Genomic DNA, 14,736 nt, shown 5'->3' on the forward strand with positions numbered 1-14,736 from the left:
CAGCATTTTAGTCCCTCTTTTCACTGGGATTGTTTCAAATTTTGGATTTAATTTTTATATCTGTCATTCAGATGACCAAGAACATCCTAATTTTGGAGGGTGACTACATGTCAATTAAGAAAAATATAAATGTTTACAAGAGAGACATTAAAAAGGGCTTTGTCCAAAATAAAATATAGTTAAAGTTAAAATGGATAAACCTGGAAGGCTATATCAAATATAATTTTAACAATTTTTATGAAATTAATGACAGTAACAGGATTGACGTCATAGTCACAGGACTGACAGGAAGACAGCACACACATTCTTCAGCACTGTACTGTTTTACAACTTTACAATTGCATTATATTGTTTTGCACTTATTTAGCGTAGTTGTATGACAATAGTAAACAGTCAAAACAAAATTTTTCAGTTTAAGTCAGTTCATTGTTCATTTAGCACATTACGTTTCTAAGAGATCTAATGTTTTAAGGGTATTGCAATTAGATAATGTGACCATCTGTTTATCTATGTCCCCTCACAGAATTTTAAATAGACTGATCTGTTTCAGTTATTAGGCAAGGAAGATGATCAGATCTCGGTCTTTCTGTGATCATCTGAAACCAGACCAAGATCTTGACTTTTTTGAACATTGCAAGACTGGGGTGAAGGTCTGCAGTCACCTTGCTGCTAAATTCAAAATATCAGGCTGACACTCCAGTGATGATGTCATTAACCTGGTTCATCATCACAATGAGTTATGGGGAAAAAATTAGTTTTGAGACTGATCATCCTACCCTGGTCATTAATGACAACAGTAATAGTAACAATACCGATAAAACTAACTAAAATGTAACTCATGCTAGTATGCCACTGAATGATATAGGCATTAGCTCAAAATTACACCCACGGTGCCCTTTAAAAATGTTTGCATTTTACACAGACAATCTTTAAAAACAGGGTGACGCCTAATCTATGTCATTCCTATTACCCAAATGTCAAAACCTGTTACCCTGGAAAGTAACAGGGATGACAGTAACAGGTTTGACAATTTCTAGCTAATAGTCAAGTTCACAAAAGCACATGTTGTACACTTTTAAAGGATTTTACTTTTAGATATTGATTATATTAAATGTAATAAATAATTGTTTAAATTTACATTTTAAAAATGGTAACAGCATTGACACTGCATGATGGCCCCCCCTCAGTCAAGCCTCATAAATCATAAAAAATAGAACATTATAGAAGTGAGGGAGACACATGCTTGTGTTTTAAGTGATGTAACCTCCTAGAAGTGATGTCACTTGAATGTACATTATTTTACAAGAGTTTTTTGATGAGGGTAACAGGGTTGACATGAAATCGGGACAGCAATAAAAAGATTTACATTTTATAGAAAAAATGCGTATTTGCGCCAAAAACATTGCTTAACAATGTGACTATATTTTAAACAATATGCAAATGTGATTTTTGCCAATTAAAAGTCCTGCTGAAAAAGAAAAATCATAGTGAAGGACAGGCCAAAAACCTTACCCTTATCAACATAAATGCTATTTAATAATAATATTTAATTGACTTTTTCTAATGTAATACTGATGAAAGAATACATATTATGTTTTTAAATTGCAAATTTATTCGTTGTTATATTAAATCTATGTTTGATTATTTCATAGGGACGCAAAAGGCACAGATTTCGTGGAATGACCCTTGTATGTTTTAAAAGGAGGTTGACATCTCACCTCCTTCTCTAAAACTGCTCTCTCACTCGCTTACTCGTTCCCTCGTGATCTCTTTTCCCCTGTTTCTCTCCACCACCTGTTTGTGTCAAATGTCAAAACACATGAACTCTGCATACCGTGTTTAGTCACACATTTGTGTTTGGTTAGACACAGTGGCAGTCCACTCAGTGTATGAGTGCGTGTTCAAATATCAAGTGTATAAGGTGAAAACCTGCATATTATAAATCATGCAGAAGTTGCGTTATACAACACAAGGTTATTTTATCATTCCTTTCGAGAGAACTGGCCTATATTTTACATCATTTGGTTAATATGGATAATACAAGCTTCCAAAGTGAACGGGAAAAACTGGGAGAGCAGGAATAGACTACTTATAACAGTCAGTGAAGTGCAAATTGTGTTTGATTTTCCACTTGAGTCTAATTTTTATTGACTTAACAACCACTTCTTATCATTTGTAAATGAATTAGGATTTTCTTTTCTTTGGAGCGTACAATTCTGGGGGATATTTGTTACACAGACCTGAATACTGTCAATACTGACACATCTGCAATTTATGGGAGATTTATCTTGCATTTATAATCCAATTCAGCAGTAATTGATCAAAGTCAGTTGATAATAATCTGCAGATTAGACAGGGTATAGTATGATAGCTATAAAATTAATTAATTATAAATATTTGGGAGCGGTGACAAAGTGAAGGGTGTGAGTTTGTGCGTATTTGTACATGCTCAAACAGGTGCATGTTTCAAAGGATGTGTGAACATTTGACATGTTTTCACCAGGGAATGATGAGTACAAACAGGGAAGTCTAAGGAAATGAACTGGGTTTTATAGATTGTAGAGGTAGTTGTTAGGGACATAGTTTGCCTAGTCACTTACAGTGTTATTTTAGTATTATTTATATACTGCTATTAAAGTATTCATTAATATTTTGAATGATCTTTTATTTTTGTATTTGCAGTTTTCATTTAAATGCATGCATTTAGTAATTTTATTATGTGCGTTTGTCATTTTTCTTTTTTAAATTTCAGTTTTATTGTAGTTACTGATAACAATTTTTAATGCTTTTAGTTTTAGTTAAAAGAGGTTATTGATCAAAAGAACCTACACCAGATGTCTAATGTTCATGAACTATAAAAACAGCTGCTCTCTGATAACAATCTTCAACCTAATGTTACAAATTATTAAAAATTCAAGAGTTCAGCATTAACCCCAGACCTGGTATTCAGACCCTTCTCACAGTTGTGCCACATATACATGCTGAAACAATCGACCGTTTCAGACTGTGCCGCCTCATTTACAAACACTTGTAAATTCAGCCTTGCAGCTCAAAGGACGGGCTGCGTGGGGAAGAGGTTTAGCGTTACTGGTGCAATGTTTTGGTGATTATTGTGCAAACAGCAGCTGATACGGCTAGATCTTCACTGCTTCTTACTGAGCAGAACAGCCAATCAAAGAGTGTAGAGGGTGGGAAGAAAGAGTCCTCTGACATAAGGTCATGTCCTCGGAGGCTAGTGAAAGAAAGAGACACACACAGAGAGAGAGAGAGAGAAGAGAATATGGCCTGACCCTGGCCCCCATATCAATCATTCCTTCCCCCCTCCACACTGCACTCTCACTCTCTCCCTTTCTTGCTCTCTAAGCCACACTTAAAATGAATCAGTGTGTTAGATAATGCTTAGAATGTGCCTCAGCTGTAAGCACTGATCTATAAGAGAACATTTTTTGTATATATCACTTTTGATAAAAATCATCTGCTAAATGAATACTAAATGTAAAGAACAAAATGACTTATTTTAAACAACTGTGGCACATATTTCTCAGAAAGACATTTAAGTTTTTCAGTGACAAAACAATCAATATGTTGATCAAAATGATAGAGGGAGCTGACTTTATACTAAAAATCAACTTCAGACCATTTGATAAGTTATTGAAGATACTGGCTCAGAAAAGTAAAGTCATTTTGTCAAGTTAGCGTTGAACTGTAAAAAAACATTATTACAGTACATTTTACAAAAAAAGTATTCACAGTTAATGTAGTGTGAAATTTAATAGCATTTTTTGAGTTAAATTTAAAACATTAACAGTGCTGTTAAATATAACTTTTAGCAAATCTCAAAATGAGCGTCCTTTTTAAATTATAATGTTGTGATGTCTAAATTCACTTGTAGCATTTAAAAGGATTTTAATATATTTATTGTCTTGTCTGTATCAGCCATACTTTTAATAGAAGTTCATCCCATTTTTTTGGGAGCCAATTTTGGACCAATACATTTACATTTATTCATTTAACAGACATTTTTTAAGTCAAATTCATATAGAAACACGAGAGAATGTAAAATGCTTTCGAATGTCTTGCACCATCCCTTGACTTGCTCATCTTTCATTATTCTATCTTTCACGAATCACAATTGATTGTCCTACAATTCCCAGCTCCCCATCTCTCCGACCCCCTCGTGCCTGTCTGTCATCTCTCATCTTCATCTTCTCTCCTGCATAGCTCCTCCCCCATCCCCCCCCCCAGGCATGTAGTGATGACATCACAAACAGCAGTTATAAATCAGCCAGTAAGATTGCAGGAGCTCAGTGGTGCTGTCTTACCCTTCTCTCTACTCACTCTTTCTTTTTCGCTCTCGTTCTTTGCTCTTGTTCTCTCACTCAGCTCTAAACATGGCAGACGTTTTTGTTGGCTCATGGAATTTAAAGGAGAGCAAGAATTTTGATGACTACATGAAAGCCCTCGGTGAGTAAGGAGGGGGGTAAATGCTGTGGATGTATGCGGTGTGTATTGCTTTACTGCTAAACATAGGGTGTGCCTTTTTGATGCAAGTAAGCACATGTAAATTGGGTGTGTTTCTGATAGCTTCAGTGTGGGAAATGTGATCTGAGGAGCATTTATTGTGCAGGTGCATGTGTGCTGCTATGTGTGTGTAAGGGTGTGTTTAAGATGGAGCGCATGTGGTGCAGGGAGGCTTTCCCTTGATGAAGCTCACACACACATGTGCTTTCACATGTGCTTTCACACACACACACACCCAGATTCATGCTACAACCACGTGTGACTGTAGAGAAACTGCGGTCCTCTTGTATAAAATACAATAAGGCCTTTATTTTGCCAACTTGTTTTTTGAGGGGGAAAAAAAGTGAATGCTGCCTACAGAACTTGAACTATATCATGACCTTGATGTTTTGTTACACAAAACACATGGAAATGTCTTTGAGATGCTTGCTGGCTATTTTTTTGGCCAGTTGTGTAGTCTCTGTGATTTTAAAGTAGTGTTGAGTGACTTGTAGCTTAAGAGCAGAAGATGAAGGGGAAAAATCAATCAGCATGCAACTGTATGGAGATAGCAATAGAGGGAAGGAGGGAGGCAAGTGTGGTTGAGACAAAGTGGGTAGTTTTTGTCTTTCGACCAACCAGTCGAATTTCAACTTCAATGAACTCTGATTTTTTGCTCTTTATCTGTGGTCAAAGAAGAGTCTGCCCTGCCTGCATTTGCACACATAGACCCTCGCAGTATTTGCTGAACAAATCAATAGTAATTGCTGCATTCTCCCAAAACTACACGTGTGCTGATTTGACCATTCTGACCGTTCCAGAGTTTGGTTATTTGCAGACATGTGTTCATTCATGACTAACCCCTGAATATATATGCAATCTTTGTTTAATTATTACTATTATTCTGCCCTTAAGCTATGCATTGATCTTTCTTCATTTGAATTTTCTCTAATAATTTACAGTCCCTTTTAGAATTATTTTTCATTTTAAAATGATTAGAAAATATTTCATATTTAAAGACCATTTAATAAAATCCTACTTAATATCATTTTTAACTTCTTTACAATACACACCAAATTATCTTTGGTTCTTGATGTTGTCCATGTGAATTGTAGAAATGGCTTCATACCTCTTCTAAAGTGTGTGTTATGTTTATTTATCAGGCGTGGGCTTTGCCACGCGTCAGGTTGGCGGTATGACTAAACCTACGACCGTCATCTCCATGGAGGGCGATGTCCTCACCCTTAAGACCGTCAGCACATTCAAAACCACAGAAATCAATTTCAAACTGGGAGAGGAATTTGACGAGACCACTGCAGATGACCGCAAAGTTAAGGTAATGTGCGCACAGAGCACACATTAGTCCCACTTTCAATAGTCCTACGCTTCGAGATTGCTAAAGGCATGCAGAATTTCATGCCTGACACATTGTGAATTGGGTGAAAGATGTTTAACACAATAGGGTTTTGTTGGTGGGATACAAGGGTTTCTTAGAAGGCCCAATGGGAGATTGACCTATCCCATGACATTCCTCGGGTCAATCATTAATTGTAGACACAGAAACGCCACTCATCGCTGCTCCTGGGTAGCAAGAGTAAAAATGAGACCATTTTCCAAGTAAGAACTGTTTGTCTTATTACCTTTACCCTGTTGTTTCTGTTTGTCCATCAGTCCGTGATAACTTTAGACGGAGGCAAATTGGTTCATGTTCAGAAATGGGATGGTAAAGAGACAACCCTGGTCCGAGAAGTCAACGACAACAGCCTAACTCTGGTTAGTATTGTGTGCAATGCACTTAAAGTAAGTGCCTCTTTGGTTGGGAACAGAATTATAAGGAGTCAGCAAGAGCAAAACATGTTCTGCTGCCCATTTAGTAATTAGCTTTTGCCAATATTTATGGGTGTTTGACTGAATGAATATTTATCAACAGGCCAACCTCTCTCTTTTATTTACAGACATTGACACTTGGCGACGTTGTCTCCACACGATACTATGTGAAGGCGGAATAAAGGGAAACCTCAGTCACAACCCATCCTCATTAATGGTTATGTACATTTCCAATGGTTTTTCTGTGGTGTTCATCTGTTACATTTGCATTGTTCCTCAAACACAGAATAAAATTCCAACTTCATACCTCCAGATCTGTATTTGAGCTTGTATTCTGGGTGTGTGATATGCATCTTCGGTCAGTGTAATGGCTTATGCCTTTGATCTATAATAAATGACATTTGCTCCAAATGAACCTTGTGCAGTTTATTGTCAACATTTCCATCAAGTGCTCCAGTGCTGTGTGTTTATTTTTTTTTAACAGGACTCGTTGTACACGGTTATTTTTCCGTGAGGTCCTTCTAATTTAAGCGTGTTCCAGTGTCTGCTGGGTGACGTGCATGTGTTCTAAATCAAGCGACTGGCTCTCGTGTCTGTGTGTTTCTGGGTGAAAGGCCATTCGGAGGTTGTGCAGTGAACCTTTTAACCTTCACACATGAATCCAGTCACTTTTAATGGTCAAACTTTTAATATTAACAAAAAAATGCATTCCAGAATCGATCAGATACATTTAATCTTGATATACATGCCAAAAAAACCAAAACAAACTGTTCTTGCACAAGCTTGTACTTGTATATCGCAACTGTCTTGCAAACCAAAGAATTACTTTGTCTTGTGTTTGTGTTTCTTGTGTTTTTTCTTCTTTTCTGAATGTGTGTGTGAATGTCGTGGCCGTTTGGCATCTTCATCGCTGCTATCGGATGAAGAGCTGTCTCTTTTCTTCTCTTTCTTTTTCTTCTTTTCTTTCTTTGCCTTCTTTTCCTGCAGGAAAAATGCAAAGAGGCGTCATGAGCTTGCAAATGAAAGGCAGATCAAGAGTGTTGCAGAAGTTGGCAACAAGTAAAACAAGAGCAGGGTTACACAACTGCTTGCAGGCAGCATGTCATCTGGTGCAATAATTTTGCTGTCAAAGGGGTGTGTCTGTACCTTTTTACGTTTCTGGGGCTCTGATTGGGTTTGCTGACTGGTCTGTGGCGGCTGCTCCTCCTCTTCTTCTTCTGGCACTAAACTGTACTGCAGTCCAGGCTGGGAGAAGCAGTCCTTTGCAAAGTGACCTTACATATAGACAGACATACAGGTCATTATTTATAACATAAGCAAGCACAGTCATAACAGGTGTTCAGGGATTAACGGTACAATCTGCAAGTAAAGACAATGAACATGAAATCTAAAACTGACACTCAATGTGTCACAATTTCCACAAAAATATTTAGCAGCACAACTGTTAATAATATTATACTTAATACTATTATCAACATTAGTATTACTAAACATTTCTTGTGCACCATATCACAATGATTTCTGAAGGATCACGTGGCACTGAAAATTCAGCTGTCATCACAGGAATAAATTTGCATTTTAAAATTAAATTACAATAATATTTTTTTTTATCAAATAAATGGTGAGCATAAGAGACCTTCAAAAACATTTAAAAATCTGACCCCAAACTTTTGAACGCCAGTGTAACTATTGAAAAGTGACAATCAGACAAAAAGTTTTAAATATTAAAGTCACATTACGACTAGCACGGTCCTTTATATCATCTAAGTTAAAGTTGCTTTTCTGTATTTTATTTTATTTTTTACCTAAATATGTACTTAATGAGTCAAGGTAGTACTTTTAATTTGGGGCTGAATTTTGTTGAAATAGCATTAGGGTTGAGTTTACAAAAAAAATAAAAAATAGGTTGTCTGTAATAGGGACAAGGGTCTAATGTACACTGGAACTGGGTCAGGTTGACAACCTGGAGGTTCATACCTCTGCAGCCACACTTTTTGCATGTGGTGTTGAGCACAGCCTCCAGCGTGATCTTCTGCTCAGTATGATCTCTGAACTGTCTCCGGCGACGTTCATCCTGTCTGTGTGAATATTTATTTATGCACAATTTGGTATGGTTATGAATTACCTTAGTCAGCCTCCTATAAGTACAGGGTTTGGTTTGCTCAAACAAAGCACTCATGTACCACAAAACCACTTACTCTGCTATAACATTGTTGGGGTCTAGGTCCCGCCCAGTGCCTTGATTGACAGATTTCATAGAGAAGGACAATTTTACTTTATCATCTTTCATCTGATAGTGGATGGAAATCAAAAAGCATGATTAAAATACTGTATCTGAATTATAAGAACACTAAACCAATGTTTAATCAGTGCATAGATGTCACTTTTAGTGTATGCAATTATGTTGGTGACAGTATAAAATGACATTGTATTGTTTGTACATGCAAACTGAATGTACCTCATTGCCAATGACTTTTATCCACACTTGTTCTCCTACATCAACAATTTCAGCAGGGTTATCCACCCGACAGGACGACATCTCACTCTTATGAACCAGACCTAATGATGCAAACACAAATAAACATGAAAATGTGTCTATTCATCTTCATTTAAATGAGAACACACGTCTTGATAACTCTCCAACATTACCTTGTTTTCTGTATCCTGGAATCTTAACAAAAGCACCGTATGTTGTAACAGAAACTACCTAAGTAAATAAGAAAACAAGAGGGTGAATAAATCAGTAAGAGGACATTTCATGTGATTTTATATTCTGCATAGGTGACCCTGGAGCACAAAACCAGTCATAAGCAGAACAGGTATATTTGTAGCAATAGCCAAAAATACATTGTATGGGTCAAAATTATCCATTTTTCTTTTATTCCAAAAATCATTAGGATATTAAGTAAAGATCATGTTCCATGAAGATATTTTGTAACTTTCATACTACCATAAATATAAAAAAATAATTTTTGATTAGTAATATGCATTGCAAAGAACTTAATTTGGACAGCTTTAAAGGCAGATATTGTCATATCCTAACAAAAGCTTATTTTTTCAGCTTTCAGATGATGTATACATCTCAATCTAAAAAAATTGACCCTTATGACTGGTTTTGTGATCCAGGGTCACATATGGGGATTTTTAAATCTAACCTCTCCCTTCAGAACGCTGTACATTGGTGGCAGTCCATCCAGACCAGATGGCTCTCTCATCCGCTCCTCTGCCATCACACCTGCAGAGAGGTACACGTATGGTTTGTCATCTGTCTGTAACTAGTTCTTTAACTGGTCATGCTGGAGCATAAAACAAATCCAGCCTGACCACTGCATCTAAACATGCCATCATTCGCGTTTATGCAACTCATGCCTGATGAGAATATGCCAAGATCAATAAACTTACCAAATGGGATCAGGTCTAGGACAGTTTACTGTAATTTGAAAACAGTCTATAAGAGGATTGCAATGTGCACGTGCTAAATTATCGCAATTTTAATTACAAAAATCATTATCCAATAAAAAAAAAAAGTAAAGTGTAAATGCTGAGAGCCACGTTACTATTTAAGACGCTACAAGATATCCCAACGCAGTCCATTCCCCTTGTTTGGATGAAGCATGAGTTCCGTGAGTGCGTTGTCTTCCGGTTCAGAGGTTTAACAGTAGCCAATAAGATCACGTTGTGTGAGAGCCAGCCAATCAGAAGTCTTCGTATTACCGGATGTGTTTTACTCGGCGAGCGTGTGATGCTCGGTAATGGTTGGTGGCTCGAAAAACTCATTCATTTGAAAAGAAGATAATAGTTTTGGTCGTTTTTCATTTATTGTAAGGATTTGAGTATTTTTTCACAACAATGATCGAACCGAAGAAGCGCGGCGCAGAGATGGCAGTCGTTCCCGCCGGAGTGAAGAGGCCCCGGACAGAGCTGGTGGCTGCAGCCCAGTCCCAGCAGCTCTCTGCTATGGTAAGACTGAGAGCCGAATTAGATGGAAAAGACTAGCTGCTACTCAAACTTTTGTATGCTGGCTATGTTGTAGTGATTCATCCTACTGCCTCGAATCTTTTGAATCAGTTCACCAAGGCGATTCGATCAGTGCATTTTTCAGTGCAGAAATTAATAAGTGCTTAGGCAGTATTAATACAAAAATCTGAATACAGTCGAGTATAAAAATAATAATTTAAACAGTGTCTAATATTTTCTGTGTCTTACACAACAGTACTACTGAATGTTACAGAAACAAGTCTTATGATTGAGTAATTTAATCATTCTTTCAATCGATTCATTCAAAAACAAAGGGTCGTTCACAACCAAAACAGGTCTTGTTGTTTTTATTATTACAATATGTGTTCATGCAAGTCTTCTATAAGTTCAAGCATTATACACACTTTCCCCACAATTAACAACAACAACAACAACAAAAAAGACACTACTACAATGAATGAGTGCATATGAACGAGAAGGATTCACTTGAAAGATTCATTCAAAACAGATTTTAGATTTCAAAACAGACTGCCATCTGCAGTCAAAGGTTAGTGGGTGCATGATTAGGGGGGCTTCATCATCCTTGAGTATTTATAACAGCACCTGCATAAACATTGATCTGTGTGTGTGTCTATTTGTGTTAATGTCAGGGCCCCCCGCGCAGCTCCAGTCTGCAGGCTCCCATAATGCTGCTCTCTGGTCATGAAGGTGAAGTTTACTGCTGCAAATTTCACCCCAATGGAGCCACGTTAGCCTCCTCTGGATATGACCGTCTCATCTGTGAGTCACTTTGACATTTAATATTTTGTTATTATATAATATTCTTTTTTTAATGTGTAGGTAGTATTGATTTGCATGTGTGTTTGAATTGCTGTTGTTGGTTGTCTGATGTCTGTGTTCTTGTAGTGATGTGGAATGTATATGGAGACTGTGAGAACTATGCAACGCTTAAGGGCCACAGTGGAGCTGTGATGGAGCTTCATTATAACACGGATGGCAGGTGTGTTTGTCTAAATAACAAATTTAAAAACTTTCTGCACTTAGACTGTCATTTTAAACTTTTAAACTGTAGTTTTATATATTATTTTTATAAATGCATCATTCTGTCACATACTAAGTGTGTTTGTGTCCTCCAGTCTGCTTTTTTCTGCCAGTACCGACAAGACAGTGTGTGTGTGGGACAGTGAGACAGGGGAGCGTGTGAAGCGTCTGAAAGGTCACACGTCCTTCGTGAACTCATGTTTTCCGGCTCGGCGTGGACCACAGCTGGCCTGTACGGGCAGTGATGATGGAACTGTGAAGGTAAATTCAGCCCACCAAGTCTAGAATCAAAACTCTCTAGAAGTCTGTGACTTGTCTTGACTTTATGAAACAAAAAGCCTCAAACATTTTCAATCTGGGCAAGGTTATAGTGGAAGTGCAGCTGCAGCATTAAATGTTGTATTAATACACAACATGGCTATAATATTGTTTTTTTATTTTTACAATCAATTTTTTTTGTTTGTTTTTACAATCAAAGTTTGTAAAAGTCCTTGCAACCAAACTTTTAATGCTTCAAAAAGTACAAATAGACATGGTAAAAGTAACCCAGATGAATCAAGTGCTTTAATCCAAGTCTTCTGAACAGAAATGATCGCTTTATATGGCAAAACTGATTTATTATAGACTTTTATTCATATAAACATTGACCAGTGCACATACATAGAGCACATCAAATGTGTCATGGAGCTGTCTGAGGTTGAGTATGTTGTTGGCAATTCTGCAATTATTCTGTATCCTTCCTGCATCCTTCCTTTGACCCAGATATTAGCTTAGATCTTTCAACCATTATGCCACCACCACCTTTCAATTACTACAGCTCAGTTTGCAGACAAAACAGGAAATCATCAGCACTGGCAGAGTCAAAATAAAAATAAAATGCATTTTAATGTCTGGATTATGATCATGTTTGATAGTTTTTACAGTGAGTCTTTAGGTTGCTGCTTATTCATTTTAATGTTGATTGAAATGCCTAGATAGACATAACATTTGAAACCCAATTGTGTGTCAGGCTAATAATGTTCAGATGGTCTAAAAGTGTTTTCAGTACTTTTTTGTTCATGTGTTATTGTAGCTGTGGGACATTAGGAAGAAGGCCTCTATTCACACATTCCAGAACACGTATCAGGTTCTTAGTGTGACATTCAATGACACCAGTGACCAGATCATCTCAGGAGGCATCGACAACGACATAAAGGTTTGTGTGCGACAAATACTCTGCAGTTGACGTCCGGGCTCTTTTGCTTGTATGTATATTTATTCCTGTGTGTATGTGTTTCATGTTGCAGGTATGGGACCTCAGACAGAACAAGCTGATTTACAGTATGCAGGGTCATGGAGACTCTGTGACAGGTCTGTGTCTCAGTGCAGACGGGTCCTACCTGCTGTCTAACTCAATGGATAACAGCGGTAAGCCTAAATGTGTGTTCGTGCATTTGTGTGCACACTACAGATCAAAAGTTTGGGGTTAGTATGATTTTTTGGTAATGTATTTGAAATAATATTATTACAATATAAAATAACTGTTCTTTATCTTATTTCTCTATGCTGTTCTCTAATATATTCAAAAATGTAATTTATTCCTGTGATGGCAAAGCTGAATTTTCAGTAGTCATTACTCCTGTCTTCAGTGTCACGTGATCCTTCAGAAATCATTCTAATATGCCAAACTGGTGCTCAAGAAACATTTCTTAACAATGCTTAAAAAAATTTGTGGAAACTGTGATACATTTTTTTTTTTTATTATTAAATAGAATTCTTTGAATTCTTTCAGTATTCTTTGATTTAAATAGAAATTTCAAAAGGTCAGCATAGAATGTATTCAAAATAAAGAATATTTTGAAACATTATAAATGTCTCTACTGTTACTTTTGATCAATTTAATGTGTCCTTGCTGAATTCGGTATTCATTTCCAAAAATAAATAAAAAAATCTTGCTGACCCCAAACTTTTGAGTTTGGTAATGTATTACCTGTTATTAATGTGTACATAACTGCGTACATCTACTACATCTCCTGATGTTTTATATTTGTCTGGAACAGTGCGTGTCTGGGATATCCGTCCATTTGCACCAAAGGAGAGGTGTGTGAAGATCTTTCAGGGAAATGTCCATAACTTTGAGAAGGTAAGCCCAATTCTCTCTGTGTATTTACAAACAAGATTACCTGAGTTGTTTATAAAGAGGGAAATAATTTCCACTGTGTTTGCTGTGAAATGTTTTTTTTAGGCTAGACTTTTAATCAGGGTGAATTATCAGTTCATTCTTTTAGTAAACTTTACTGACGCTGAGCTGGAAGTTCGTGGCAGGACCAAAGGGTTTTGTAATTACAGTTTTTTTTTTTTTTGTTTTGTTTTTTTTTTCTTTTAGAATCTTCTCAGATGCGCTTGGTCTCCTGATGGGAGTAAGATTGCAGCTGGTTCTGCTGACAGGTATAGGCATTTTTGTGTGGTTTATGCAGTGTTTGTAAAGTATGATTATGTTTGAGGTTAATGCAGTGTGTTTGTGCTGTAGGTTTGTGTATATTTGGGACACAACATCCCGTAGAATCCTTTATAAGCTCCCTGGTCATGCTGGGTCTGTGAATGAGGTCGCTTTCCATCCAGAAGAACCAATTGGTAAAAAAATATATATTTTATTAAACTATTATGCATATCTGCAATTGTTAAAGTGGCAGATTCCTTCCATACTGTTTACCCGTTTGTGCTCCATGTGTGACTCCATTATTTTATGTCTCCCACAGTTCTTTCTGGATCCAGTGATAAACGCCTCTACATCGGAGAGATTCAATAACTGTGTGTTTGTGTGTGCGAATGCTGTTTAAGTGACTGTGTCTGAATGTGAGGGCGAGAAGAGGATAGGTAGAGAGGGATATGATTTGGACTTTTGCCATTAGTGTTTGATTTGAAAACAGTGATGAACAGTTGGGGGGTGGAAATGTTGAACGTTGGATTTTTTATGCTTTTAATAAACCTGTTTCTAGAATTAGTCTGTGCACTGTCTTTGTGTTAGAAATATGGTACATGTGACCCTGGACCACAAAACCAGTCTTAAGTCGCTGGGGTATATTTGTCGCAATAGCCAAAAATACATTGTATGGGTCAAAATTGTCGATTTTTCTTTTATGCCAAAAATCATTAGGATATTAAGTAAAGATCATGTTCTATGAATACATTTTGTAAATTTCCTACTGTAAATATATCAAAACTTCAAAAAATTGATTAGTAATTGTTAAGGACTTAATTTGGACAGCTTTAAAGGCAATTTTCTCAATATTTAGATTTATTTTATTTTATTTTTTTGCACCCTCAGATTCCAGATTTTCAAATAGCTGCATCTCAACCAAATATTGTCATATCCTAACAAACCATACATCAATGGAAAGCTTATTTATT

The 14,736-nt window shown here is 36.7% G+C and overlaps 3 protein-coding genes across 4 annotated transcripts; 2 read left to right on the forward strand and 1 right to left on the reverse strand.

Annotated features, from left to right (window-relative positions):
• Window positions 1-4,297: 4,297 nt before the first annotated feature.
• Window positions 4,298-6,742, forward strand: fabp3 (fatty acid binding protein 3, muscle and heart). Its single transcript, XM_058754791.1, has 4 exons — window positions 4,298-4,464; window positions 5,664-5,836; window positions 6,172-6,273; window positions 6,456-6,742. The coding sequence occupies exons 1-4, from the start codon at window positions 4,392-4,394 to the stop codon at window positions 6,507-6,509; spliced, it is 402 nt and encodes a 133-aa protein (XP_058610774.1). The 5' UTR covers window positions 4,298-4,391; the 3' UTR covers window positions 6,510-6,742.
• A 254-nt stretch (window positions 6,743-6,996) lies between these two features.
• zcchc17 (zinc finger, CCHC domain containing 17) lies at window positions 6,997-9,978 on the reverse strand. 2 transcript variants are annotated; one of them, XM_058754789.1, is made up of 9 exons: window positions 9,885-9,978; window positions 9,730-9,757; window positions 9,483-9,562; window positions 8,977-9,034; window positions 8,786-8,886; window positions 8,526-8,617; window positions 8,305-8,405; window positions 7,474-7,601; window positions 6,997-7,308 (listed from the first exon to the last, which is right to left on the reverse strand). In XM_058754789.1, exons 3-9 carry the CDS (start codon window positions 9,555-9,557, stop codon window positions 7,150-7,152), a joined length of 714 nt encoding a protein of 237 aa, XP_058610772.1. In that variant the 5' UTR covers window positions 9,558-9,562; window positions 9,730-9,757; window positions 9,885-9,978; the 3' UTR covers window positions 6,997-7,149. The 2 variants fall into 2 exon arrangements, with proteins under 2 accessions (XP_058610772.1, XP_058610771.1); XM_058754788.1 differs by having other exon boundaries at window positions 9,730-9,936.
• Window positions 9,979-10,030: 52 nt separating this feature from the next.
• On the forward strand, window positions 10,031-14,329 carry snrnp40 (small nuclear ribonucleoprotein 40 (U5)). The gene is made up of 10 exons (XM_058754787.1): window positions 10,031-10,287; window positions 10,956-11,085; window positions 11,212-11,305; window positions 11,442-11,607; window positions 12,419-12,541; window positions 12,633-12,753; window positions 13,386-13,468; window positions 13,712-13,773; window positions 13,856-13,959; window positions 14,085-14,329. The coding sequence occupies exons 1-10, from the start codon at window positions 10,177-10,179 to the stop codon at window positions 14,132-14,134; spliced, it is 1,044 nt and encodes a 347-aa protein (XP_058610770.1). The 5' UTR covers window positions 10,031-10,176; the 3' UTR covers window positions 14,135-14,329.
• The last annotated feature ends 407 nt before the right edge of the window (window positions 14,330-14,736 follow it).

This window comes from Onychostoma macrolepis, chromosome 19 (genome assembly GCF_012432095.1).
Source record: "Onychostoma macrolepis isolate SWU-2019 chromosome 19, ASM1243209v1, whole genome shotgun sequence".
Lineage (NCBI taxonomy): Eukaryota > Metazoa > Chordata > Actinopteri > Cypriniformes > Cyprinidae > Onychostoma > Onychostoma macrolepis.

Excerpts from the sequence above, each read along its gene's own strand:
- snrnp40 (XM_058754787.1), top strand. The coding sequence starts at position 10,177 with ATGATCGAACCGAAGAAGCGCGGCGCAGAGATGGCAGTCGTTCCCGCC. Across the intron at positions 11,306-11,441 it reads CATTATAACACGGATGGCAG|TCTGCTTTTTTCTGCCAGTA; the intron begins GTGTGTTTGTCT and ends TGTGTCCTCCAG. Across the intron at positions 12,542-12,632 it reads GCATCGACAACGACATAAAG|GTATGGGACCTCAGACAGAA; the intron begins GTTTGTGTGCGA and ends TTCATGTTGCAG.
- zcchc17 (XM_058754789.1), bottom strand. The coding sequence starts at position 9,557 with ATGGCAGAGGAGCGGATGAGAGAGCCATCTGGTCTGGATGGACTGCCA. Across the intron at positions 9,035-9,482 it reads ACAGCGTTCTGAAGGGAGAG|GTAGTTTCTGTTACAACATA; the intron begins GTTAGATTTAAA and ends TTATTTACTTAG. Across the intron at positions 8,406-8,525 it reads CCCAACAATGTTATAGCAGA|ACAGGATGAACGTCGCCGGA; the intron begins GTAAGTGGTTTT and ends ATATTCACACAG.
- fabp3 (XM_058754791.1), top strand. The coding sequence starts at position 4,392 with ATGGCAGACGTTTTTGTTGGCTCATGGAATTTAAAGGAGAGCAAGAAT. Across the intron at positions 4,465-5,663 it reads TGACTACATGAAAGCCCTCG|GCGTGGGCTTTGCCACGCGT; the intron begins GTGAGTAAGGAG and ends TTTATTTATCAG. Across the intron at positions 6,274-6,455 it reads ACGACAACAGCCTAACTCTG|ACATTGACACTTGGCGACGT; the intron begins GTTAGTATTGTG and ends TTTTATTTACAG.